Source organism: Dendrobates tinctorius, unplaced genomic scaffold (genome assembly GCF_039654945.1).
Source record: "Dendrobates tinctorius isolate UK_male_01 unplaced genomic scaffold, ASM3965494v1 ptg000028l, whole genome shotgun sequence".
Taxonomy (NCBI): domain Eukaryota; kingdom Metazoa; phylum Chordata; class Amphibia; order Anura; family Dendrobatidae; genus Dendrobates; species Dendrobates tinctorius.
Genome location: NW_027361696.1, coordinates 63,730,471 through 63,757,112, shown reverse-complemented (window position 1 = coordinate 63,757,112; position 26,642 = coordinate 63,730,471). Strand labels below are relative to the sequence as shown.

At 46.7% G+C, this 26,642-nt stretch overlaps 1 protein-coding gene across 1 annotated transcript in view; it reads left to right on the top strand.

The window, feature by feature from the left end:
* The window catches only part of NOSIP (nitric oxide synthase interacting protein), a 111,864-nt gene extending 88,870 nt beyond the window's left edge, over positions 1 to 22,994 (top strand). The window contains exon 9 of the mRNA XM_073570836.1: positions 20,381 to 22,994. Coding sequence (XP_073426937.1) covers positions 20,381 to 20,401 — 21 coding nt within the window. The 3' untranslated portion in view covers positions 20,402 to 22,994. The remainder of the gene's footprint in view (positions 1 to 20,380) is intronic.
* The last annotated feature ends 3,648 nt before the right edge of the window (positions 22,995 to 26,642 follow it).

The following is a 26,642-nucleotide window of genomic DNA, read 5'->3' as shown; positions in this document are numbered from 1 at the left end:
GAAGCAGAGTGTTGGGTGTGTCATTTTGATCTTGCAAGTGTGCAGAGCAGAAGGCTCTGCAGAGCACCACCTGTGTGAAGCAACACAGGGCCAAGCAGAGCCAAAAGGCCTTGCACCCCTCAGCGTATACGGTGGTGCAGTCGCCCACGGTAACTGGTCTCGAGGTGGACTGTCTTGTTCCCGGCTGCGATCCGGAGGTGGACTGTCTTGTTTCCCGGCTGCGATCTGGAGGTTCATATTTACTTTCTGATTTGTGAGTATAGAATCATAGAATCATAGAATCATAGAATCGTAGAGTTGGAAGGGACCTCCTGGGCCATCTGGTCCAACCCCCTGCTCAAAGCAGGATTCGCTAAATCATCCCAGTCAGATGTCTGTCCAGCCTCTGTTTGAAGACTTCCATTGAAGGAGAACTCACCACTTCTCGTGGCAGCCTGTTCCACTCATTGATCACTCTAACTGTCAAAAAGTTTTTTCTAATATCTAATCTGTGTCTCCTCCCATTCAGTTTCATCCCATTGCTTCTAGTCTTTCCTTGTGCAAATGAAACATTAATGTGCTGAACATTAAAGAGACTTTGCTTTGAACTTTGCTGGGTCACTGCCACATCATGCACAGTGCCAGAAGAAAAAGTGGCTAATTTACTATCTATAATAGATCAGGTCGTTCTTGTTAAAAAATTGACATTGAGACAGTTGCAGTATTCATTTATTAGGGTTTGCATGTTGTGTTCTCTAGGCGCTTTTCGCTGGCAACCAGGGAGATTTCATGACCGGATAATTTTACCAAAGTTAATTGTAGCATGAGGCAGGATCTTTTGGTTTAGAAAGCTTTATTGCATGGAAGAACTTTGCATCAAGAGTTAGAAGAATTGAATGTACAATTACAACTTTTTACTGATGTAGATGTTCGTTTTGGGGCTGTTTTTGGAAAGGCATGAAGCAAGGCATCCTGCCCTGAGCTGGATGCACAATTTTTCAAATTTTGGGAATATTTGATGAATTATCCAGTAGCATCTTTATAGATAGTAACAATAGGCATTTGGAGTTTACACTTGACTACTTAGTACACATGCAGTGTGCGCAATGTTAAACTGTAATGGTGAGTGAGCAGAAAAATGTGGGGTTTGTGGGAGATTTTCCAGGTTTTATGGAGTTTGAAGAAGGAAAAGAAACATCCTGTGATGCAAATTGGTCCCCACTTACTTGTCTTCAATTTGAAGCAATTTTTAAAGCTTGCAGAATTCGGGACACATTAATACCGGATTGGAGCAGTGACTAAATCAGATTCTTTGGGTGTCAGTGTGGATCGTGTCAAGCCTTTTGGTAGATGACACTTGGACAGTGATATGTATTATGTTCACCCACATTTGCAGTTACCATGAGTGTATATTAATTTTCCAGATGCTCTGTTGATCGTGGGGCATTCTTAATTTCATTGGGAAGAATTTTGGGCACATCAGCGTCCAATGGGTTTTTCAGCAGCTGATGTTCATTGGCGTTACAGTGGTACAACTCTTACCTGTGGTCATGAAAGTTAAGAGGGAATACAGAGGTCCAGTCATCCTCATTATTCATGGTGGGGGTAATGATCCTGGGCTGGTAAAATAAGAAGAGTTAATATCCCTCAGGATAGTTGTTTTGGGTAAATTTACAGACTGTCAATTGTTTGACCGTTGTGTTTTACTACGGTCTAGATGGTGGCTACGATATTTTAGAGAGAATTAAGTGCTCTTTCCACGATTGTATGGGCACGGAGATTGCCGCATGCCTGGATTTTGCGTTTTGTTCGGTCCATTGGGAGTGTGGTGGTGCTCCATTGAATGCTGGAAAGAGATAATGATCTTTTATAGAGGGATGGAGTACACTTCCATGATATTAAGACTGATATATTGTTGTTAGGTATTCTGGTTGGAGTGGAGGATGCTTTGATTTTATTGGATTGGTGTGGTCGGATAGCAGGGTAAGTTTCTAGGTTTCTTCCTTGGTGGTATGTTTCTGCCAAGAGGTGTCAAGCTGGTTTGATAACTTTCAGGACCACTGCCTTGGAGGTGTTGGCAGAACAGGAGATGCAAAAATATCTATGTTTCTTCTGGGCCTCTCTCTTCGAGAGAGAAGTTGCCAAACATCTCTGACAGCCATATTCCTACCTACCCTGACGTTACCTATTGGGGGACAGTCGGGCGGCCCCCATAGAAATTACACTGTTGGCTGATACAGTTCATATTGGCAGGTCTAGGCGACGTTGGTCAGGTGTGTATGGGTGTCTTAAAGCCGTAAATACTTGTACATAACACTGCGTTAGATCATTAATAGATCATGGATAGTAATCACAGTGGGAAGTAGTAGCGAGTATACTCGTTGCTTGGGTTTTTCTGAGCATGCTTGGGTGATCTCTAAGTATTTTGGAGTGCTCGGAGATTTAGTGTTTGTCGACACAGCTGCAGGATTTGTGGCTGCTAGACAGCCTAAATACATGTGCGAAATTCCTATCAAACAGGCAATCCCCACATGTATTCAGCATGTCTAATGTGGCGCCCTCAGGAGTATGGTCGCCACAGTGGCATTGCCTTCCTCCAGGGAGGGTGATGTCAGGCTTGGAAGCAATGAAGGGTCTCTCTAGCAGTTAATCTCTACATACAATACAGTTCCCACTCCAGGCCAGCAGAGGGAGCTCTGAACCAATACTAAGGGGAAGAGCTTCTCTCTGGATGCCAGGAGGGGAAATTAGTCCGTTCTTTGAGGAGGGCGAAGTCCGTAGACGTAGAGAGAGAAGCTGGGGGACTGCGAAGAGTTGAGAGCTCGTTCCCAGCTGAAGCGCATGATCTGGAGCCTGGTCTCGAGGTTGTATGGATACTGAAGGTCCTGCAACAGAAACCAGAGGAATAGGATGCTGTAAATGCTCTATTCCCACCGAACACTCGGAGGCACAACAGCAACGGGTGAGCCAAGAGAAGAGATAGAAGGCTACAGCTGTCTGCCTTATGAGGTAGATCTGAGAGGGAACAAGAAGGAGGAACTTCAGTGTAACACAGTACTGCATGTACCTCAAGTAAGCGCTAGGAAGGAGACTACACAACCTATCTGTATAGAGAGATTCCTGAGTTGCTTCCAGGCTAATCAGCTCCTGTTCCATCTGTAATCTGGACCCTGGACTGCACTTAAAGTAAAGGTAAAGAAACTGCACCCTGTTGTGTCCTTGCCTTCTTCCTGCAAACTCTCCAGCACTGCTACATCTCTGTGCCAAACACTACACCCTCTTCCTCAACATCTATCCTCTTCATCTACTCTGCCCTGGGACTACAGCCCTGCCTGTGGAGGGCTACACCATCATTGCTGCACCCCACCATCTGTCCCAGAGGATCTGTCCGCAGCGTCGGCTTAACATGTTCATTGCCGAACACCACAGGTGCCGTCGCGAATCATTCACTCATAAACTTTATTCCACCACTCTACCCCTTTTACATGGGCGCCCAGAGCCACGGACCGGGTCAACGCTGCTGTGACATTCCCCTCTGAGAGACCGGCCCGGTACCGAGTAACCCACAGCCCTGGGAGGGCGACCCATTTTGGTGTCACGAACAGGATTTACGGAGCCCGGTGTCCCCGGGTCCTGTGTGCCAGAGACTGTGTTGTGTGCTATAGACAGTTGGTGAAAGTGCCACCATTATCCCGCTGCTTGGCGCGCGCAGGAACCCAAAGAGGTGGGCCGTCGTGGGCGGAGCCAGCCGAAGAGCGCGAAGAAGTGAAGTGCCGCGCCGGAAGAGGCCAGCGCGCGAGAGGTGGGAGGAGCAGAGGCCTGGAGCCCCGATCATCCAGCCTGCAAAGCTGCATCCGGTAAGGGTGGTTTCACATTAGCGTTTCAGGGCGCATCGATGGCCTGCGCACGGCCGCCGCTAAGCCCCGCCCTGCCACGCCTCCTTCAGTAGCACCGCCTACTGGCACATGACACTGCATGCGTCCTGCGTCCCCTATCTTTATCACTGGGGATGCAGGCCATGCACAGTATGCGTTTGGCGGCGCATGTGTCCTTTTGACGGTGCGCCAACCAGCGGCAAACACAACCTGTTGCAATTTGGTTGCGCTCAGCGCACCGTCAAATGGATGCATGCGCCGCCAAACGCATACTGCGGTGATAAAGATAGGGGACGCAGGACACATGCAGCGTCATGCACCGGCAGGCGGAGCTACCGGAGGAGGTGCGGCAGGGGCGGGGCTTAGCGGCGGCCGTGCACAGGCCGTCGATGCACCCTGAAACGCTAATGTGAAACCACCCTAAGCCTGCTCAACCTCGGGACCTGGCTAACGTTAACTAGGGGGGAAGAGAATGTCGGAGACACGCGCCGATGCAGCGGCGGACGCCCCCGCTAACCCCTCAGCGCCGCAAGATGCAGGGCCCAACGCAGCTGCGGCTCCAATAGCACCCACCGCCGCAGTCCCCATAATGCCGACAGGAAATTATCTCCCAATCACCTCATACCACGCACTGTCCTCCCTCCCCCACTGCATCTAGCTCACTCTCTGATTTTGAACCAGTCACAGAAGAAGAAAGCAGGCTCCTTGCATCTTCTCGCCCAACTACTTGCACCAGTGACCCATTTCCGTCACATCTCCTCCAGTCCCTTTCCCCTGCTGTCACCCCTCACCTAACTAAAATATTTAACCTCTCTCTCTCTTCTGGTATTTTTCCCTCCTCATTTAAGCATGCCATCATACATCCATTACTTAAAAAACCATCCCTCGACCAAAACTGTGCCGCTAACTATAGACCTGTCTCTAATCTTCCCTTCATCTCTAAACTCCTGGAACGCCTGGTCCACTGCCGTCTTATCCGCTATCTCTCAGAAAACTCTGTTCTCGACCCTCTCCAATCCGGTTTCCGCTCTTTACACTCCACTGAAACTGCCCTCACTAAAGTCTCTAATGATCTGCTAACAGCTAAATCAAATGGTCATTACTCCATGCTAATTCTCTTGGATCTCTCTGCAGCATTCGACACTGTGGATCATCAGCTCCTCCTCACTATGCTCCATTCCACTGGCCTCAAGGACACCGTTCTCTCCTGGTTCTCCTCCTATCTCTCTGACCGCGCCTTTACTGTATCTTTTGCCGGTTCCTCCTCCTCTCACCTTCCCCTTACTGTTGGGGTCCCCCAAGGATCGGTTCTAGGCCCCCTCCTCTTCTCCTTGTACACTGCCCCTATTGGTCAAACAATCAGTAGATTTGGGTTCCAGTACCATCTCTATGCTGATGACACCCAATTATACGCTTCTTCTCCTGACATCACGCCAGTCTTTCTAGAAAACACCGACGATTGTCTAAACGCTGTGTCTAATATCATGTCCTCACTATATCTGAAACTGAACCTGTCAAAAACTGAACTCCTGGTGTTTCCTCCGTCTACTAATGTACCTATACCCGACATTGCTATTTCTGTGTGTGGCTCCACTATTACTCCCCAGCAACAGGCCCGCTGTCTTGGGGTCATACTTGATTCCGAGCTTTCCTTTGCCCCCCACATTCGATCACTGGCTCGCTCTTGTCATCTGCACCTCAAAAACATTTCTAGAATTCGACCTTTTCTTACTTTTGACTCTGCAAAAACTCTTACTGTTTCTCTTATTCATTCTCGTCTCGACTATTGTAACTCTCTTCTAATCGGTCTCCCTCTTACCAAACTCTCCCCTCTCCAATCTGTCTTGAATGCTGCAGCCAGGATCATATTCCTCACCAATCGTTACACCGATGCCTCTACCTTGTGCCAGTCATTACACTGGCTACCCATCCACTCCAGAATTCAGTATAAACTTATTACCCTCACCCACAAAGCCCTCCATGGCTCAGCACCACCCTACATCTCCTCCCTTCTTTCAGTATACCACCCTACCCGCGCCCTCCGTTCTGCTGATGACCTGAGGTTAGTATCCTCAATAGTCAGAACCTCCCACTCCAAGACTTTACACGTGCCGCGCTAATTCTTTGGAATGCACTTCCCAGGTCAATACGATTAGTCCCCAATCCCCACAATTTTAAGCGTGCCCTGAAAACACATTTATTCAGACTGGCCTATCGCCTCAACACATTAACCTAATCTATCCCTGTGTGGCACAGCCAAAAGTTTTACCATAACCAGATTTCCCGCATCATGTTCCCACATGCTTTATGCATCCATTAGCCCTCTGTGTCTGTACTGTCACACACTTAACATTATGGCTGGTCCATACAATCAGGGCAACTGTTACCACCCACCTTTCGTGTCTACCTCTTTCCTCATAGACTGTAAGCTTGCGAGCAGGGCCCTCATTCCTCTTGGTATTTGTTATAATCTACTGTATGTGATTATTGTTATGCTGTAATGTCTATTGTCTGTACAAATCCCCTCTGAAATGTAAAGTGCTGCGGAATATGTCGGCACTATAAAAATAAAATTTATTATTATTATTATTAATGCCGCTGTCTATGCCTTACATACCGGGAGCAGCATGGCTACCACAGTATTCAGGGGAGTCACATACCCTGAGTGACTTCAAAGAGAGACTGTGCAGTTTGTTTGAGGTGTATCCTCTGAAAGCCAGAAGGTGAACATCCTTATTGGGTAGCTAACTGGTGCAGCGCAAAGAGAGGTAAAAGCCTGACAGGACACTGATAAGGAGACTGTTAAAAAGATTCTGGCTAAGCTAAGAAGCACTTTTGACACCCGCACTGCAGCTGAAATCAAGATGAGATTCTTGGGTGTAAGCAGAAAGCGCAGGACAGTATATGGGACTATGCTCTTAACCTGCAGGAGGCGCTGCGAGCCATCAAGCAGATTGACCCAGACAGTGTGAAAGATGGAGACGGACTGTTAAAGGAGCAATTCATTGAGGGACTCCTATCCAGCACCCACAGAGCACAGCTGCGCATCATAGCCCTACAAAACCCTGACCTAGACTTTGCTGATTTCATAGACAGGGCTATCCGGGTGCTGCATGAACCAAATGTCAGCCGTCCAGCGCCCCTTAGGTGCCCAGCGATTACATACCACCAGGAAGCAACATCTTTCCCTTCCATCCCTGTGGAGGCTGATGCACAGACTCTGGACAAAAATCCATCTGCAGAACTGCGTCTTCAGGTCCAGGAGTTGACCAAGGGTATGGCTGCACTTGCTAAAACCGTGCAGTCCCTGCAGGTATCCTCCAAGGAGAAGATCCAGCTCGCCTCCAGTCCAGAGGATGTCCCGTGGCTAAAGAAGAAGAGGATCCCGCCACTCCGAGGAAGGAACAACGATCGCTATGACCAGGACGGACGCCCCATGTGTCGTCACTGCCACAAGGCAGGTCACATCGCAAGATTCTGTCATTTAAATGAGCAACCCCTGGGGCAGAGGGCCAACCCCCAGGAGTAGGACCACAAGGCCCAAAGAACTGGTGAGCCAAGTATGTTGGAGGGCGACCGGTCCTCCCAGTGGTGATTGACGGTATCCCCATGAACGCTTTGCTGGACACTGGCTCCCAGGTGACAACTATGCCCTATATCCTTTACAAGCGGTATTGGGCTGACTCTGAACTTACCCGCAGCCCAAGTGATGAACTCACAGTAGTTGCCAGTAATGGTTAGTCTTTACCGCAAGTAGGATGTATAGAGATTACCATTAAAGTGGGGCGAGTAGTGTTAAAATCTCAAGGTCTGATAGTTGTGGATATTGATCGACGAGAATGTAACCCAATGATGACTCTTGGTACCAATGTGACTGAAAATTGTCTTTCCGAGGTTATTGTCTTGTTGCAACAGGTGGCTGAGACTGCTGGTTCCAGTGAACAACGAGTCCTGCAGAAGGAGATCAGAGCCCTGATGCAAAGACAGCAGGTAGAACTGTCTGGCGGAGAAATTGGCAGCGTCAGAGTGAGTGATTCTTTCCCCATTGCGATACCCCCCAGATGTGAAATGTTGATTTGGTGTCGGGTAGCCATAGGCCTCAGAGGAAAAGATTACCAGGCAATGGTAGAACCAGTGTACTCTGATAGTAGGCCCACTGTCCTGACAGCCAGAGGGGTAGTTGATGTCTGTAAAGGGAGGGTACCTGTACACCTCTTGAATTGTGGGGAAGAGGAGGCCACAATACCTCGGTATGCCACAGTTGCTAAGCTGCTTACTGTCAGTAACAACGCAATACGGGCAGCAGAGCCCTTGGTCTCATCCGACCAGGTGGATGACAATCGCTCTGTAAAGCAGCTGGAGGAATGGTGCCAGCAACTGCAGGTGGGAACTGACTCCACCCCTTCATACTAAAAGAATGGGGTTTACCGTGTGACTCAGGAGTATGAGCGGGTATTCAGTAAACACCCTCTAGATTTTGGGAAGGCAAAAGGGGTTCAACACCATATCCCCACTGGAGATCATCCACCCATAAAAGAAAGGTACCGGCCTATACCCCCAACAGAATACCAGTGTGCCAAAGGTATGTTGCGGGAAGTGAAGGAGGCTGGGGTGATCAGAGACAGTTGTAGCCCGTGGGCAGCTCCAATAGTCTTTGTGAAAAAGAAGGATGGTACCATGAGAATGTGTGTTGATTACAGAAAAATTAACAGCATTACACATAAAGATGCCTACCCATTACTCAGAATTGAGGAGTCATTAGCTGCACTTAAAACTGCTAACTATTTTTCCACCTTAGATCTCACTAGTGGGTATTGGCAGGTTCCCGTGGCAGAGGCAGACAAGATGAAAACAGCGTTTACCACACCAATGGGACTCTGCGAGTTCAACTACATGCCATTCGGGCTCTGCACTGCTCCAGGGACATTCCAACGGCTAATGGAATGCTGTCTTGGGCACAAGAACTTCGAGACAGTCCTGTTGTACCTTGATGATCTCATTATTTTACAGTACCTCGGTCATGTAGTGAGTGCAGAAGGTGTAGCACCGGATCCAGACAAAGTCACTGTCATCCAAGACTGGCAGAAGCCCAGCAACCTCCATGAGGTACGTCAATTCCTCGGGTTGGTAGGCTACTACCGAAGGTTCGTCAAAGGCTTCACTGAAATAGCCACGCCTATGCAAAATCTTCTGGTGGGTCAGCCCAAGAAGGCCAGAAAGCAGAGTCCTACATTCGAATGGAATGAGGAGCTGGAGAGGTTCTTCACTCGACTGAAGATGGCTCTCACAGGAGATGAAGTTCTGGCCTACCCAGATTATGACCAACCCTTTGTGTTGTATACTGATGCCAGCAACGTGGGACTTGGAGCAGTACTGTCACAGATACAGAATGGCAAGGAAAGAGTGATCTCCTACGCCAGCAGGAAGCTTCGTCCCACTGAAAAGGAACCCTGACAACTACTGTTCCTTCAAATTGGAGTTCCTCGCCATAGTCTGGGCTGTGACTGAACGATTCAAGCATTACCTAGCTTCAGCCAAGTTTACCATCTTCACGGACAACAACCCGTTGACTCACTTGGAAACTGCAAAACTAGGTGCACTGGAGCAGCGATGGATGGCTCGGCTGTCTAACTATGAATTCACCATCAAGTACCGAGCAGGGCACAAGAATGCCAATGCTGATGCGCTGTCCAGAATGCCCAATCTGCCAGATGCAGGAGAAGACCCTGAGGCACTTGAAGAAATAGAGTTACCTGCCTTCCACCGGCCAATTGCGGCCCAACGTGCCCAAGGAGTGAGAAACAGACGGTCTGTCTTGAAAGAGGCCACCCTAAACCCATTGCCTCATCATGACTGGGCAGAAACCCAGGATAGCGACCCCGCAGTCTGCCTGGTGAAGGAGCTACTGTCACAAGCTGACGCATGCCCAGAGTCGAATGCTCCTGAAGAAACCCAGCAGTTGTGGAAGGAAAGAGGCCGGCTGTTCATCTATGAAGGAAAGCTGTGTCGGAGGAGTATCAATTCCCGCACTCATGAGTTGGTTTGGCAAGTGGTAGTCCCAAAGAGGGAAGCATCAATGGTCTTGGAAGCATACCACAATGGAGCTGGACACTTCGGTTGGAAGAAGTTGGAGGTCTTGCTCCGAGAGAGATTCTACTGGGCTGGTATGAGGAAAGCCATTGAAAATTGGTGCCGGGAGTGTGGACAATGTAACCTGCGCAGGAAGGACCGTAACAGCCAGCGAGCTCCTTTGCAGCCAATAATAACCAAACAACCACTCGAGTTGGTCGCCCTGGACCATGTGAAGCTGGTCCCAAGCCGTTCAGGCTACATTTATTCTCTTACCATCGTTGACCACTACTCAAGATTCTTGGTAGTTGTGCCTGTCGAGGATCAAACAGCCAGGACAGCAGCCAGAGCCTTCCAACAGCACTTTTGTCGACCACACGGATACCCCGAGCAAGTGCTTACAGACCAAGGTAAAGCTTTTGAGGCAGAAGTGTTCCAGGAATTCTGTAACTTGTACGGTTGCAAGAAGATCAGGACAACACCGTACCATCCACAGACCAATGGCATGTGTGAAAAGATGAACCAGGTGGTGATCGATCTACTGAAGACCTTGCCTTTGGAAGAGAGGAATCTGTGGCCAGAAAAGTTGCCAGATCTGGTAGACCTTTACAACCACATTCCTGTAAATTCCACCAACTGCACTCCAGCCTACCTAATGAGAGCGAGGCCTGGTAAGCTGCCTATTGATTTGGATATGGGAGTCCTTACACCTGAGGTAACATCACCAGATGCTGACTGGGACACAGAGAGGCAGCAACAGTATCGAAGAGTACAAGAGTGTGTAGAAAAGAGTCTACCTCAGGCAAGACAAAAGCAAGAAAGGCACTACAATCACCATGCACCTGCAGTTCCCTTGTCAACAGGAGAACAAGTCCTAAAAAGGAAAAGGAGGATGCATAAACTGGATGACCAATGGGAAGCTGAACCCTACACCATCTTACCATCAATCTTCGATAACACCAAGGTGTGCCTTATCAGTAAGGATGGGGGAGAAACCTCAGCAACAGTATCAAGGGATCATTTGAAATTGTGCCCTGACCAGTTAAAAGAAAGAATGGAAGAGCAAAACAACATCCAACCCATAGAGGAAGAAGAAAAGGTCAGCACTGTACTTGGAGAATTCCCTGTAAATTGGACTAGAGCGAATAATGCCATAGTGGTGCCAGTTTTGACCTTTCCCCAACTGGTAGTACAAGAAGTGACTCAAGAGAACTCTGAAAATCAGGAAGTTCAGGTAGCAGATGCCACACCAGCAGTGGAGCCAGAGAATCCTCGCCTTGCCAGTGGTGAATCTGTCATACCCATGGTGAGTCCGTAGACTGCTACTACCCAGTTTACCCACACCAGAGCTACGTAGGTCTGTCCGTAGTACTCAAGGCATACCACCCCTCAGGTTTCGCATCTAAATAAGTTATGCAAATAATGTAAATGTTAACCTGTACATGTATATATGTAACGTTTTAAGTTTTGTGCCTACAGAGACTCTAAGAACCCCTTGTATATAGTTCACCATTTGCCCAGGAATGGACCATGGACTAATCGTCATAGGACTATTTTTGGAGCTTTTGGTTTTTGTATTTTTCATTTTTTTTTCCCTAAATCTTGTACATTTATAATTGTTTATTTGTTTATATGTTCATATTTTTTTATCAGTCCAGGAGTACTGATTTGCACTAGGGGGGAATGTGGCGCCCCCAGGAGTCTGGTCGCCACAGTGGCATTGCCTTCCTCCAGGGAGGGTGATGTTAGGCTTGGAAGCAATGAAGGGTCTCTCTAGCAGTTAATCTCTACATACAATACAGTTCCCACTCCAGGCCAGCAGAGGGAGCTCTGAACCAATACTAAGGGGAAGAGCTTCTCTCTGGGGGCCAGGAGGGGAAATTAGTCAGTTCTGTGAGGAGGGCGAAGTGTGTAGACGTAGAGAGAGAAGCTGGGGGATGGAGCAGAGTTGAGAGCTCGTTCCCAGCTGGAGCGCATGATCTGGAGCCTGGTCTCCGCGGTTGTATGGATACTGAAAGTCCTGCAACAGAAACCAGAGGAATAGGGAGCTGTAAATGCTCTATTCTCACCTAAGACTTGGAGGCACCACATCAACGGATGAGCCAAAAGAAGAGATAGAAGGCTACAGCTGTTTGCCATACGAGGTAGATCTGAGAGGGAACAAGAAGGAGGAACTTCAGTGTAACACAGTACTGCATGTACCTCAAGTAAGCGCTAGGAAGGAGACTACACAACCTATCTGCATAGAGAGATTCCTGAGTTGCTTCCAGGCTAATCAGCTCCTGTGCCATCTGTAATCTGGACCCTGGACTGCACTTACAAAGTAAAGGTAAAGAAACTGCACCCTGTTGTGTCCTTGCCTTCTTCCTGCAAACTCTCCAGCACTGCTACATCTCTGTGCCAAACACTACACCCTCTTCCTCAACACCTATCCTCTTCATCTACTCTGCCCTGAGACTACAGCCCTGCCTGTGGAGGGCTACACCATCATTGCTGCACCCCACCATCTGTCCCAGAGGATCTGTCCACAGAGTCGGCTTAACATCTTCATTGCCGAACACCACAGGTGGCGTCACAAATCATTCACTCATAAACTTTATTCCACCCCTTTTACATGGGCGCCCAGGGCCACGGACCGGGTCACCGCTGCTGTGACATTCCCCTCTCTGAGAGATGGGCCCGGTACCGAGTACCCCACAGCCCTGGGAGGGTGACCCACTAGCATCCGCAAATCATGCAGCTGCTTCCTCGACAAACACTATATCTCCGAGCACAACAAAATACTCAGAGATCACCCAAGCATGCTCGGGAAAACCCGAGCACCGAGTATACTCGTTCATCAGTGGGAAGTCAAGGGGGTTGACCTTGGGTAATCCTTTATCGTTAGAATAAGCAAGCCACGGGGGATGCTTTTTGTAGCCAATCTCTATGGGGGGTCCTAAAGTAGGATGCTAAAAAAATATTGTGTTTCCATACTCAATAGTGAGCAAGGCAAAAAGTTTTAAAAGACCTTATCAATGCAAATGGATAATTAGAGTGAAACATTGCAAGTAAATTATCGTGGATTTGAAGGAAGCAGCATCTGAATCTAAAGCGAAGAGGTTCTGTCCCACAAGGCTGACAATCTCATTTGCCAACATAAAGTATGCAAGTGCAGAACATCCTCTCTCATATCCCCAGCAATATAACGATAGGCTTCAGGGGCAATGAAGTGCCAGGGAGAGAGGCAGTAAGTAGCCATAACTCGAAGGGACACAATGAGAGTAAAGAGATGGGAGAAGGGAGGGTTGGCGTTGTCTAGGCTGTCACCCTTGCTCACCGCAGCCGGATGCTCACGGGGGCGTACAGAGATAAGTAGATTCCTTTGTACCGTGGACGGCGTCAATTAAAAATGCAAAGCAGATTGACTCATGTGTGAAGGGGTCCTGGGGGGATCAGGACACTCTGTCACGCTCAATACATCTGCCAGCTTCATGTCAGGGCTGGAGAGGGAGGGCGAGCGGTCCTGCCTTACTGGGCCTACAAGGACCGGAGATCTGGCAGCCATTTCTATTCAGTATGCTGTGCCCTGGGGGTAAACATTGTACAGCATACACAAATGCCACTAAAACTTCCCATGCTGAAAACTTCTTTCCGGGACAGTGACTTCATGTTTTCCCTGGATATGGCGAAGGAAGTGGAAATCTAAAAATTAACATAATGCAAAGGAATATTTATAGAGAACAAGCACCGGGCATTTGTGCATGGGCATCAAGCACTTTATCACCTCAGTAGAATGAAAGAAACACTGATGCCTCAAAGCTGAGCTCTAGGTGGCTCTTTTTTTTTTTTTTTTTTAGCTAAAGGGGATCCCACTTCTTTTAACCCAAGGCGACTGTCAATTGTGCAGAGAATGAGTACAGCGGCTCTCTTAGACTTGCGATAAAAGCTAAGCCAGGATGCGCATTATGCTCTATGTCTCTAAAGTGAGCAAATTCCTTTTAATAATTAGTTTTTGTCCTACTTTGCCCAACTTGAAACTTATTTTTGGTTAATTCAAAGCAACAATTAGGTTTTACTCTCACTTAGGCCGGGTTCATAGGAGAATCTTTCACGATCCGTACACAGATCGCAATGCCCAGACTACGGGTCTAACAATCCAAACTTACAGCCTCATATATGTCTGTAAGGCTATATGTTCAGGTAGGGAGACCAATGGTCAGTCTGGGCATCGCGGCCCATATAAGGACGATGAAATATGCTTGTGTGAACTCGGCCTTACCCTACAGAGGTGATACCTTCTTAGTCCCCCCAAAAAAGAAAATCACCAGTGACCGCAATCATTCCTCCAGCTAAAGAAATCTGAGTGTGACATGAGAGCAGTTTGAAATGATATCTCTGTGCATATTTCTACCAATAGATGGCAGCAACTTCTTAAGGAAGCATTTAGTCTTGCTAAATGCTACGTTTGCTATGTTCTATCATGTATTTATCTTTTAATTTTTTTTTAATGGGCGTAACACCAGGTATTCTCTAAAATCTACAGACCTAGATTGCTTGGGTGTCTACAGTTATTAATGAGTTATAAACTGAATTTTTCCTTCTAAAAAGGGTCGATGGATTTAACCTGTGTTCAAATATTATTATTATTATTATGCATTTATATAGCGCCATTTATTCCATGGCGCTTTACATGTGAAAAGGGGAAATATAGACAAGTATAATAAACGTGTAAGACAAGGGACACACAAGTACATAAGGAGAGAGGACCCTGCCCGCGAGGGCTCACAGTCTACAGGGATGGGTGAGGATACAGTAGGAGAGGGTAGAGCAGGTCGTGCGGTGGTTCAGTAGACCGAGGACCATTGCAGGCTGTATTTGTGTTCAAATACTTGATTTCAATAGGTACCAAAGACAAATTAAATGAAGATAATAATACCAAAGAATTTGTTTGCAATCATTTTCAGAAAGAAACCGAGTATTATCTGACAGAATTGCAGGGGTGTCAATGCTTTTGGCCACAACTGTATGTATCGTGGACCTGTGTATGCCGCACACACGATACAAGTCCTGCAAATCTAATATATAAAGCTCAAAGTGTGTGTATGTATGTATGTGTGTATGTATGTGTGTATGTCCGGGATTGGCATCCGCACCGTCGCAGCTACAGCCACAGCCAAAAAATTTGGCACAGTCACACGTCTGGACCCGGAGAGTGTCCTAGGCTATGTTGTGAGGTGAAATTTTAACCCCGTGCGTTCCAATTCACCAAACAATTTTGCCCCTATCTACATAATGGGGGAAAAAGTGTTTGTGTATCAAGCCCCGCCCCTCATTATGATGTCATAATGGTTGCCATGGCGACGCTGTCATCATAGGTTGCAAGCCCCGCTGCTCATTATGATGTCATAATGGTTGACTATGGGATGGAGAATGTGTGATTGGTATATGGGCACTGGAATATGGGATGGAGGATATGTATGACGGGTATATGGGCACGGGACTATGGGATGGCGGATATGTATGATTGGTATATGGGCACTGGAATATGGGATGGAGGATATGTATGACGGGTATATGGGCACGGGACTATGGGATGGCGAATATGTATGATGGGAATATGGGCATGGGACTATGGGATGGAGGATGTGTGGGCATGGGACTATGGGATGGAGGATGTGTGATGGGTATATGGGCACTCGACTATGGGATGGAGGATATGTACTGTATGATGGGTATATGGGCACGGGCCTATGGGATCGTGGATATGTATGATGGGTATATGGGCACGGGACTATGGGATGGAGGATAATTATAATTTGCTATAACTAACCACATTTAGTTACTAAGCCCGGGCAGCGCCAGGCTCTTCAGCTAGTAACGTATATGTACAATATTTAACCTGTGTGTGAAGAAGGGCCGACCAGTGGATGCAAGCCGGTGTGTGTGCTCTGCTTTGTACATCCGTTGGAGCACTCTGCTCTGTGCATTTTGGATATGTACCAGTCTGTGCGATGCGTGGCGATGGTACTTTTTGCGTGACATGCGGCGGATGCGCCGCACTGTGATACATTGTTTCTGGCTGTCTGTATAGCGGGATTATGGCAGAATGGCGCTTCCCCTGCACAACAATAGCTGCCCGATCTCACTGCTGCCGTCATACGTCGGTGAAGTCAGCTGCCGGCCTGTGATTGGCCAGCGGCTGTTAATCCTGCACGGCAACAGATTTTAACTTTTGCCGGTGTCGGCGTGCCTCTGACCTGCCGGGCTTCTGATCCGCTGAGCCCGGGCTCAGTGGCCGACCTCTGCGATCGTGGTAGTTACGCCCCTGGGTACCATGTATTTCGTAGGGAATATTCACACATTGGTAGCATTTTTTTTTTACAAAGCACAGAATCAGCATGAATAATTTTTCTTACAATTAATGCTTCCTTCTGGTACCTTTGTGTCTTTTTTAAATCCCTTTCTGCCCCTCTTCATAGAGATGAATGGGCGGCCCTTCTCTTATCTGCTAAAACTATACTGCTCAAAAAAATAAAAGCAACACTATTCCATTTGCAACAGGCTGTTTGTGTTCCCTTTATTTCTTTGAGCAGTATATATTTCCCAGCAGTGCCCTTTTCCTCCTCAGTGCTGCAGGCCCCTCACTCTGCTGTCTTCTGTCCTGTCTGCTTTCTGATAGAAATAGATAGAGCTCAACTTGAGCAATTTTTATTCATATGGATGAAGTCACCATCGTTGATCGTTTTGAAAGTTGACTGTGATCTACTCGGTGACCAGTGTTCATTAGTATTTACAATTCTGAGATTTAATTGGTGGATCATGGGGTTCTTCAGAGAACGTGATTGATTTTTTAAGTATAGAAAACATGAGACTTTATGATTACTTCATGATTTTGGGAATACCCCTTTACTATTTTCTGCGGAGGAGCTCATGGAAAATTAAATAGTTGCTGCTAGGTACCCCATAATTTTAAAAAGGGGTTATCCGAGACTTTAACATCGATGGCCTATCCTTAGGATATGTCATCAATGTCTGATCAGTGGGGGTGCGACAGTTACGTAAGTGAGAAGCTCCAATGCTGACACCGATAACAGCTGATCGGCGGGGGTGTTGGGTGTCACAGCACCACCGATCAAACATAGATGACATATCCTAAGAATAAGCCATCAATGTTAAAGTCTTGGTCAACCCCTTTAAATTGACTAGTGGCCTCAGGAGCAAGACTAATTGTGACAAATGTAGTTCCCCAAAACACTTCTAATCAAAAGGGACTGTAAAAAAATACAGACAACCCTTGCTGGGGATCCACTGGGTTAGAAAATATGCAAAGTGATATTCATTGGATTCTCAGTCATCTGCAAATAAGTATGGAAGCACAAACATTTGGTTTGTAACATGCAATACCATTTTTCACCACTGCCTTGTCACATATGTTTCATAGATTACATTGCAATAGTGCCCCCTCAATTAAAACAAGTCAAAACTATAAATTTCAAAATGTCACGATTATGGTATTTACTGATATTTTAAGTAGAAAAGGGAAATTTTTTTTATAATATTCTGAGACATATCTGATATAATTCAAAAGCATTAAAATACTTTGCGAATTCCCTCCTATATCTCTATCTATATTTTTTGGTTGGAAAAAATATTTGTAAACTAAATGGACATATAAGCAGCCGGAGCCACGTAGATCTAGAATTTATCACCTATCCCATAGAGAGGTAGATGGAATACCCCTTTATTAAAAGTCAATAGGAAGTTTGGCGATTGTTGTATCAAATTGCAAAAAAAGTTGCTCTCAATGATAAAGCTCCATGAGATCCTATGGTTGAGACACGTAGAAGATATAGAAGAAAGGGGGCCCATAGCAAGCACCAAAATTTGTTGACTTGTCCACTCCACGCTGTGTGGATATTCTGCAGAAATAGAACTATGGAAGACGGTAGGGACAGAAGAAGTGAGCCTGGCGTGCCGGGAGCGTAATGATTGGGAGGCATGTCTGTCATGATGGCGTAATGGATATCCTTTTTCCTGTATCAGAGTTTGGTAAGGTACGTACGTACATCAAGGCAAGTGATGGGTGCCTTCAGTGCTGTGCAAATCTCTCACCCCGCGGTTACGGAATCTGGGATTGAGATGTCTGCAGAGAGCAGGAGGGTCTGTCACTAAGGATCTGGTGTCACCAAGCTGAGATGGAGCTTCAGGCACACGCTGTACATGAATTAAACATTTACACGTTGTACAGGGGAGAGAAGGGAAGGAGGGTGGCAGACAGGAGATGTAGTGTCGCCAAGCGGACAGGTTCTTAAAGGGGTGGACGCTTTATGTATGATCTTTAAAAATGTGTTGGAATCGAGAAAATAGCCAACTACTAATATACACTCATTAGAAGTTCTGCGTCCCCTTGTTAAAAAAGTCTTCTCAGCCGACAAAAGACACATCCTTTGGTAACCTCCATTGAAACACACTGTAAGTTCACTCGATTCCTTCATCTCTGGAATCACTGATAAAACTATTCATTCATCTTGCTTCAAAGATTTTATCTGCGCTTGCGCGAGTCATGGATACCTAGCAAACTAGAGCATGAGCGGAGGGTTTCAATAAAGATTGGTCATGACCTTCGCTGTTCAGCTCTTCTGGGAAGGAACAACATTCGGCTAAGCTTCCAGACATGTAAAAGTATAAACTTCTAATGAGTGAATATTAAAGTGAAAGTGTCAATTTCCGGTCCAAGAGTCAGTTAGGGCCAGTTGGACCTAAAGGTCCAACGCGCTGCACTCTGGGTGTCCCTAAGTGAGAGGAGACCGAAGTAAAAGTGATAGTGAGATCCGGAGTAGAAGTGAGTAAGAGACTGTTGCCTTCCGGAGACGGGTCCTGGGAGAGGACGACTAGTCACAAGGCACCAAGCTTATAACTCTGGAAGGTAACGGGCCTAAACAGGACTTAGAATCTGGGACGAGTAAAGTGTCCTGGACGTGAATTCCAGAGCGCCAGCATTACTGGCTATACTGGCACCTTGAAGGGATAAGAGGCCGCAAAACCGAGGGACAAATAAACCACTAAGCAGGACTGTAGTGTTTAAGCTGGGGTGTGGAGAAGTAGTGGGAAACAGTGGCAATAGAGACCAATAGAGAAAGAAAGGAAGGAAACTGTGGAAAATGCCTTGAGTTGTGAGGAAACATTTAAAAGACTGTGTACCCGCTAACTCTTGTATATATTCCCTACCAAGTTACCATTCAGTAAAAAGTTTTATTTTTGAATGGTGGTCTCCCACATTGAACTGTGAAACAACTGGTCCTGGCAAACCAGCAACATCAGTTACATGTAGCATGCACGGGTGTAACGCCCTCACAGCACAAGTCCACACACCCAACCAGCTACCGTGCCACATTACATACCCGTGCCACGTTACATATGGCTATCTAATTTTCGTCTAGACAATAGAAACCTCCAGTTTGGACAGCAACATGTAAGAAAACAATCCAGCCAATCATGGAGAGTCTTATTGAGTTGTTTGCTGGTATGAGTGGGAGCAGTGTCAGATTTTGAGATCTACCAGTGGCCATCCTTGATGCAGACAAGACTGTATTAGAGTTATTAATCTGATATCCTATATTGCTTCATAAAATGAGTTGAATACCATAGATTCATACCACAGATGTGCACACATGCTGAAAGATGTATTGATAGTACTCCAAGAGACCGTGACTTTTTGATCATCTGAGAAACAATAATTCTGCATTCAATCTCTTCCAAGCCAATGCCATGCAGATAGGCACATGGAGATCGAGGGGTCCAGGACCCTCCTCTCCCCACACAGTTGTTAATTTAGTGATACATTTCAAGGAGGAATTATGGCTACACGGTGACCTATGTCATGTGACACTAAAATGGCAGCGACACATTGCAAAATTGAATGTAATGATTTACCATGGTGTTGCATTATGACCCATGACATCTAGTTTCAGGTGCCTCTTCGCACACATCATTCCTCTATTGAAACTCCGTGGAAAGTAGTTTACCACAAAAAAAGTGATAGTGAAATTTTTATAACAGATAGGTATTTATATGGAAATTGGTGTTTTGAACTACAGTATTTAAACAGAAATAAGTTAGTGGAGGTCAAGCCCTTAGAAGAAGCTTTACCGGCGAAACTCTGAGTTGGACAACTGACCTCACCACTATTTTATGTGTAAAATTTTTGAGCAACAAGCTCTTGACAAGACTGGTATTTATATGCAGATTGGTGTTTTGAACTATTTAAACAGAAATCAGTTAGTGGAGATCAAACGCGTAGAAGAAGCCTTAACAGCGAAACTCTGAGTCAGGTAGCTGACCTCGCCTTGATTTTATGTTTGTTGTACCAAGTTTTTATCCTGTGAGTATAATAAAAGCTTTAGAATGATAAACAAATTTAAACAGAGCTTCACTATTGAGACGACGTGTCCCCCTTCTTTATTTTTTTGTGATAGGCAAGACGGGGAGGCACCTGAAACTAGGTGAATGCGGTGTGGATTACTAGAGAACTGGACACATGATTTGTACCTACATTTGAGTGAAGGTGTAAATGAGATCATACAAGTCACATCTACCCTGAAGTAGAGGACTATGATCAGATAAGTCCAAATTTTCTAATTTCTCTATTTTTCAGTTGACTTTTAAGTTTTATCATCTTAACTTTGCTACGTCATGGGGACTTTTTATTAGTCTTTTTATCATTTTATCAAGTACCAACTATTCACCTTTCGTTGTAATGTTAACACAGGGCTTTGTGTTTACAGGACCCTTAGACCCCCACTACCGCATGAGAAGACACCACTACTATAAATGGCACATATTTACGTTGGATCTGGCCATTTTTCATTTGCATTGGTGATTTTTTTCCTATAATGTACAGCACGTGTTTCCTTTCACGTGACACAATGATGGGTAAAATCATTTATAAATAGATTTGTATTTTCTACGAAACCACGAGTTGAGAAAAAAAATACAGAAACCATGGTGCAGGTGAAATTTTGTTCTATCATGCTTTATAGATCATAGGCCGGGACTGCTAGCTCCTGGTGGTGGAAAAAAATAAAATTGCCCTGCCTTGCATCCTCCACAGATTATGATAAGACCCTCGTTGCTCTCATAGGTACGCGAGTATTAATATTTTACATCCTGAATGTCAGATCTTCATCCCTGAAGCTGTGTTTTATTTCTTCGTTTCTGGTGGGGCATCCCAGGTGACTGGAAGAACAAGAAGGCCCACACACAATGAGGAGGACAGATTTGTGCTGACACAGATTGTGACCATCCAGCTGTAACCTGAGTGCTCCATACATTATAAATTAAGAAATACTCAAGCAACGAGCCAGTGTACTAATGTTGGAGCAGAACAAGCTGCCACATCGGTAATGACAATCCCTGTCTGATAAGAGGAAGACAACGGACTAGAAAGGAGAACACCACTCCGAGGTTATGATTCCACCTCGCGAACATCATCGCTAAACAGTAGGGATCAGTGGCGTAGCTAGGGTTTTGATTTAGGGGGGCAAAACTTCTGAGTGGGCCCCTACCCAGGTAACTTGATTACAACTCAGTGACGCACCCTAATAGTGGAGGAGAACCTCAGCAGATGACTACGATGTTACTGAAAATAATCTCTATATAAAGACCAATATAGATATTACCGCCATATGGTCAGTGGTAGATACCAGTCCTACAGAACATATAAGTGATTACAGCAGAGTTACAGATAGTGTCCGCCAACGTTCTTTCTGTTGGAATTGTTCACTTTTCACGTCTTTTCCATCTGGCCCAGACCGACAATGACAATTCTCCAGCCAGGACTCGGCTGCAGAGAATACAAGAAAGATATGTTTCACTTCTCATATTCCAGTCCCATCACCATCTATCCCAAACCTGCGCAAACCCCTCATCCTACTGATACCCCAATGCTGAGCCGCTGCTGCCGTATGCATCCCTATTACTGCACCTGCTGGGTGGTTCTCTGTGCTCTTTAAATTCTAAAGCAACCCTCTACAATATAGTGAACTCGGGTGCAAGTGCCCTAGAAAACAGTGCCCATATTTTGCCCCCTAGAAAGTAATAATGGCCTGTGTGTGCCCCTTTGACAGTCACAGTTACCCGAGTTCCCCTATAACAATAAGTGCCCACTTTACATTTAACAATGTCCAGAGTCCCACCCATTTAGCACTGCTGATCACACTGACTGGTACTGAGGGCACAGTGGCTGGCATTATGGGCACAGTGGCTGGTACTGTTGGCACACTGACTGGTACTGAGGAAAAGAAAGAACAGAGAGGGAGAAAAAGAAAACAGAGAAAGAAAGGAGAGAAAGAAAGAAAACAGAGAGAGAAAGAAAGAAACAAAGAAATAAAGAGGGGAAAGAAAAAGAGCAGAGAAAGAGAAAGAAAGGGGAACGAAAGAAACAGAGAGAAAGAAAGAAAACAGAGAAAAAGTAAGAGGGAACAGAAAAAAGAACAGAGAGAGAAAAGAAAGATGGGAAAGAAAGAAAACAGAGAGTGAGAGAGAAAGAAAGGGGAAAGAAAGAAAACAGAGAAAAAAAGAAAACAGAGAAAGAAAGGAGAGAGAGAAAGTAAGGAAAGAACAGAGAGGGAAAGAAAGAGGGGAAAGAAAGAACAGAGAGGAATACAGAAACAAACAAAGAGAGGAAAGAAAGAGCGAGAAGAGAAAGAGAGGGGATAGAAAGAAAAAGAAAGAGGGGAAGGAAAGAGAACAGAGAAAGAGAAAGAAAGAAGGGAAACAAAGAGAAAGAAAGAGGGGACAGAAAAAAGAACATAGAGAGAGAAAAAAGAAAGGGGAAAGAAAGAACAGAGAGAGAAAGAAAGAAGGGAAAGAAAGAACAGAGAAAAAGCAAGAAAGAAGGGAAAGAAAGAGCAGAGAGAAAAAAGAAAACGGAGAAATGAGAGAGAAAGTAAAAAAGAACAGAGAGGGAAAGAAAGAGGGGAAAGAAAGAACAGAGAGATAAAGATAGAAACAAAGAAATAAAGGGGAAAGAAAGAGAGAGCAAAGAAAAAGAAAAAGAGGGGAAAGAAAGAACAGAGAGAAAGAAAGAGAGCAGAGAAAGAAAGAGGAGACAGAAAAAAAGAACAGAGAGAAAAAATGAAAGAGGGGAAAGAAAGAACAGAGAGAAAGAAAAGAAAAAGAAAGAGGGGAAAGAAAGAAAGAACAGAGAGAAAGAAAGAGGGGAAAGAAAGAAACAGAGAGAGAGAGAAAGAAAGAACAGAGAGAAAGGGGACAGAAAAAAAGAACAGAGAGATAGAAAAAAAGAAAGGGGAAAGAACAGAGAGGGAATGAAAAAGGAAAAGGGCAAAGAAATAAAGAACAGAGAGAAAGAAAGAAAGGGGGGAAAAAAGAAAGAACAGAGAGAAAGAACGGGGAAAGAAAGAGAACAGAGAGAGAGAAAAAGCAGAGAGAGAAAGAACAGAGAGAGAAAGAAAGATTCTATAAAGATACTACAGCAGCCCGGCTCCCATTGTAATGCCCACCTGAGCCTCCTGGTGCAGGACATATCATGTACACACAGTGCTCTGTTTCATACACCTCGTACACACACTGCTCCACTCCGTACACCTCGTACACACATGGCTCCGCTCCGTGCACCTCGTACACAAGCGGTTCCGCTCCTTACACATCTCCACTCCGTACACCTCATACACACACACAATGTAATGTCCTGTGTGACTGGATACACCACCTCCAGCAGGGCGAATTTCTATAACACCCGTGAACCTGGATACACCGCCTCCAGCAGGGCGAATTTAAACAGAGTTATGGGAAACCGTTACAATGGAGGGTCCTGCAATAGGGAACGGAGACGTGGAGACCTCCTGCACTCCCCTGAGTCAGTGTCCCTACACTCCTGACGATTCCTAGGCAGGTTCTGCATCTGGCGACGAGCTGGATACCTCAAATCCCTAGCTCGCCCTGCACCTATCCCTTTCTAGTGAATTGGACAGTGCAGAAACTAATCCCACCAATGCACTAATACACACACAAGGAAGGTAACAAACAGGGAAAAACACCACTTAGCTTAGCTCTGTTACTATTACTCCCAGCAACAGAGTACGACACCAAAGTTCAGCTTCACCCCTGAAGCTTGACACCTAAATTCAACTTCTGCCTGAAGCAATTACACCAGAGCTCCCCTGAGCTGCAAGGAACTCCTCTCTGTCGTTCCTTCCTTCCCCAGACTTGGTTGGAAATGAGCAATATCATGAACAGTGAGTGAGACCACCTGCTACTCCTTTATAGATAGGAGCCAGGGTATCACACCTGCTTCATTATCACGTGCAATAACACTAGCGGCCACCGGGGGGCAACTCAACTAAAGTAACCAGAGTGCAATGACTCTAACTGCCACCGGGGGCAAAACTAGAACTAAAACAACCACAGTGTAATGACCCTAATGGCCACCGGGGCAAAACTAACTTTAAGCAAACAGCTTAAAGGAAAAAAAAAAAGTTACTTGTGCAAAATCTGTCATAATCCAACCTGGATCATGACACACGGCTCCGCTCTGTACACCTCGTACACATCCGGCTCTGCTCTGCACACCTCGTACATATCTGGCTCCACTCCGTTCACCATGTACACACACATCTCCGCTCACCTCATACACACGGCTCCGCTCCGTACACCTCGTACACACGCGTCTCCACTCCGTACACCTTGTACACACACGGCTCCGCTCCGTACACCTCATACACACAGGGCTCTGCTACATCCACCCTGTAAACTCCACCTGACCCCAAACATAAACTCCCCTCATCCAGCACCATGACAACCAGCACAGCAGAGTCCTGCAGACACGGAGGCCCCTGATCATGTGACCCCATGACTCCTCCCCTCCTGTGACCTCATCACAGGTCCTGTGCACACAGAACAGCCTAGCGATCTCACTGCAGGCTGTGAGGAGCTGCGGTGGCCGGGTGTCATGCCACCATTGTATACTCACCCTTCCTCCGCTCCTGCACCGCAGCCCCTCGCCGCCTGGCAGCTGCGGCGGCCTCTTCTGATAGGTCCGCAGCCGACGGCGTCTCTACATGCTATGCCCATGCGCCATAGGCCGCGCCTCCCTCCTGTCTCTTGTGCTCTGGCGGTGCCCTGACCCGGAAGCACCGCCGGACCAATGGGAGACCAGGCAGGGGCATATCAGGCCACCCTCCTGTAATGGAGGCGCCTGATCTTCGTGTTACTTTGCACGTTAGGCTCCCTGTTCCGCTACTAGTGCTTCTCACCTTTTCCACACTTGTCTCCCGCAGTCCTACTCCGATCCTGTCTTCCGTGTCCCTGCTCCATCCTGCTGTCGGTGGTCCAGTCCCGCAGTCCTACTCCGGTCCTGTCTTCTGTATCCCTGCTCTGTCCTGCTGTCTGTGGTCCAGTCCCGCAGTCCTACTCCGGTCCTGTCCTCTGAGTCCCTGCTTCATCCTGCTGTCTGTGGTCCAGTCCCGCAGTCCTACTCCAGTCCTGTCTTCCGTGTCACTGATCCGTCGTGCTGTCAGTGGTCCAGTCCCGCAGTCCTACTCCAGTCCTGTGTTCTGTGTCCCTGCTCTGACCTGCTGTCTGTGGTCCAGTCCCGCAGTCCTACTCCGGTCCTGTCCCCTGTGTCCCTGCTTCATCCTGCTGTCCGTGGTCCAGTCCCGCAGTCCTACTCTGGTCCTGTCTTCCATGTCCCTGCTCCGTCGTGCTGTCAGTGGTCCAGTCCCGCAGTCCTACTCCAGTCCTGTCCTCTGTGTCCCTGCTTCATCCTGCTGTCCGTGGTCCAGTCCCGCAGTCCTACTCCGGTCCTGTCCTCTGTATCCCTGCTCCGTCCTACTGTCCGTGGTCCATTCCTGCAGTCCTGCTCCGGTCCTTTCTCCTGTAGTCCTGTGGTCTTACTCCAGTCCATTCTGAGCCGGCCCTCTCAGGACCGGCTATCATGATACCCGAACCCCTGGGCCTGCTCTTAATGATCCCTGTATAGGGGTCAGCTCCACCTGGTGGCTCGCCCGGGGCCCCTCAGTGCCACGATCCAGAGGGTCCACTCCTGGAGACTTTCCTCACCTGACTATCCCGATAACACCGGGTCTCTGCTTGAGGGCGAGGATAGGGTCGGTGCATGGGGAGGGGGCGTGGCGGCTTTTCTCCCTGCAGTGCGGGAAAGTAAAATCCTGCGCGGGACAGCGGGTGTGGGGGGGCCAAAGCGGGACTATCTCGCCCCCTCCTCCCCCCGATAGCTAAGCAACTGGTAGGGATCTTGGGTGGGCAACCGGACAGCGGTGTATTTACCATAATGGTGAAAGGTGGAGCCAAACTAAGGACCATGTTAACCTACCATGTAATAAACTACAGGTCTGTGCATAAAGTAGCTAAAATGGGACAAAAATGTACCGTTTGGCTATGAGAAAGCTAAAAAATTGCACTAAGGGTGCAATTCATGAGCTGTGATTTTTTTTACACCACTTTCTTTTTTTTTGATCGGTCTTTATTTTTATCTTTAACCTTTTTTTTGCATCCCCTTAGCGCAAAAAAGTTGCGCGGTTCGGAACATAAAGCAACAATTGCACCAAAATGATTGGAGTACTTAAAATCACTCCAAGAAGGAGAGGGACCAGAGTATATATGTGAAAAATTTTGCGACTTTTCGAAAAGTCACAAGAGATGAATAATGGAAAAAAAAATCTTGGAACCCGAAACCCTGCCAACAATGACAAACATAAAAAG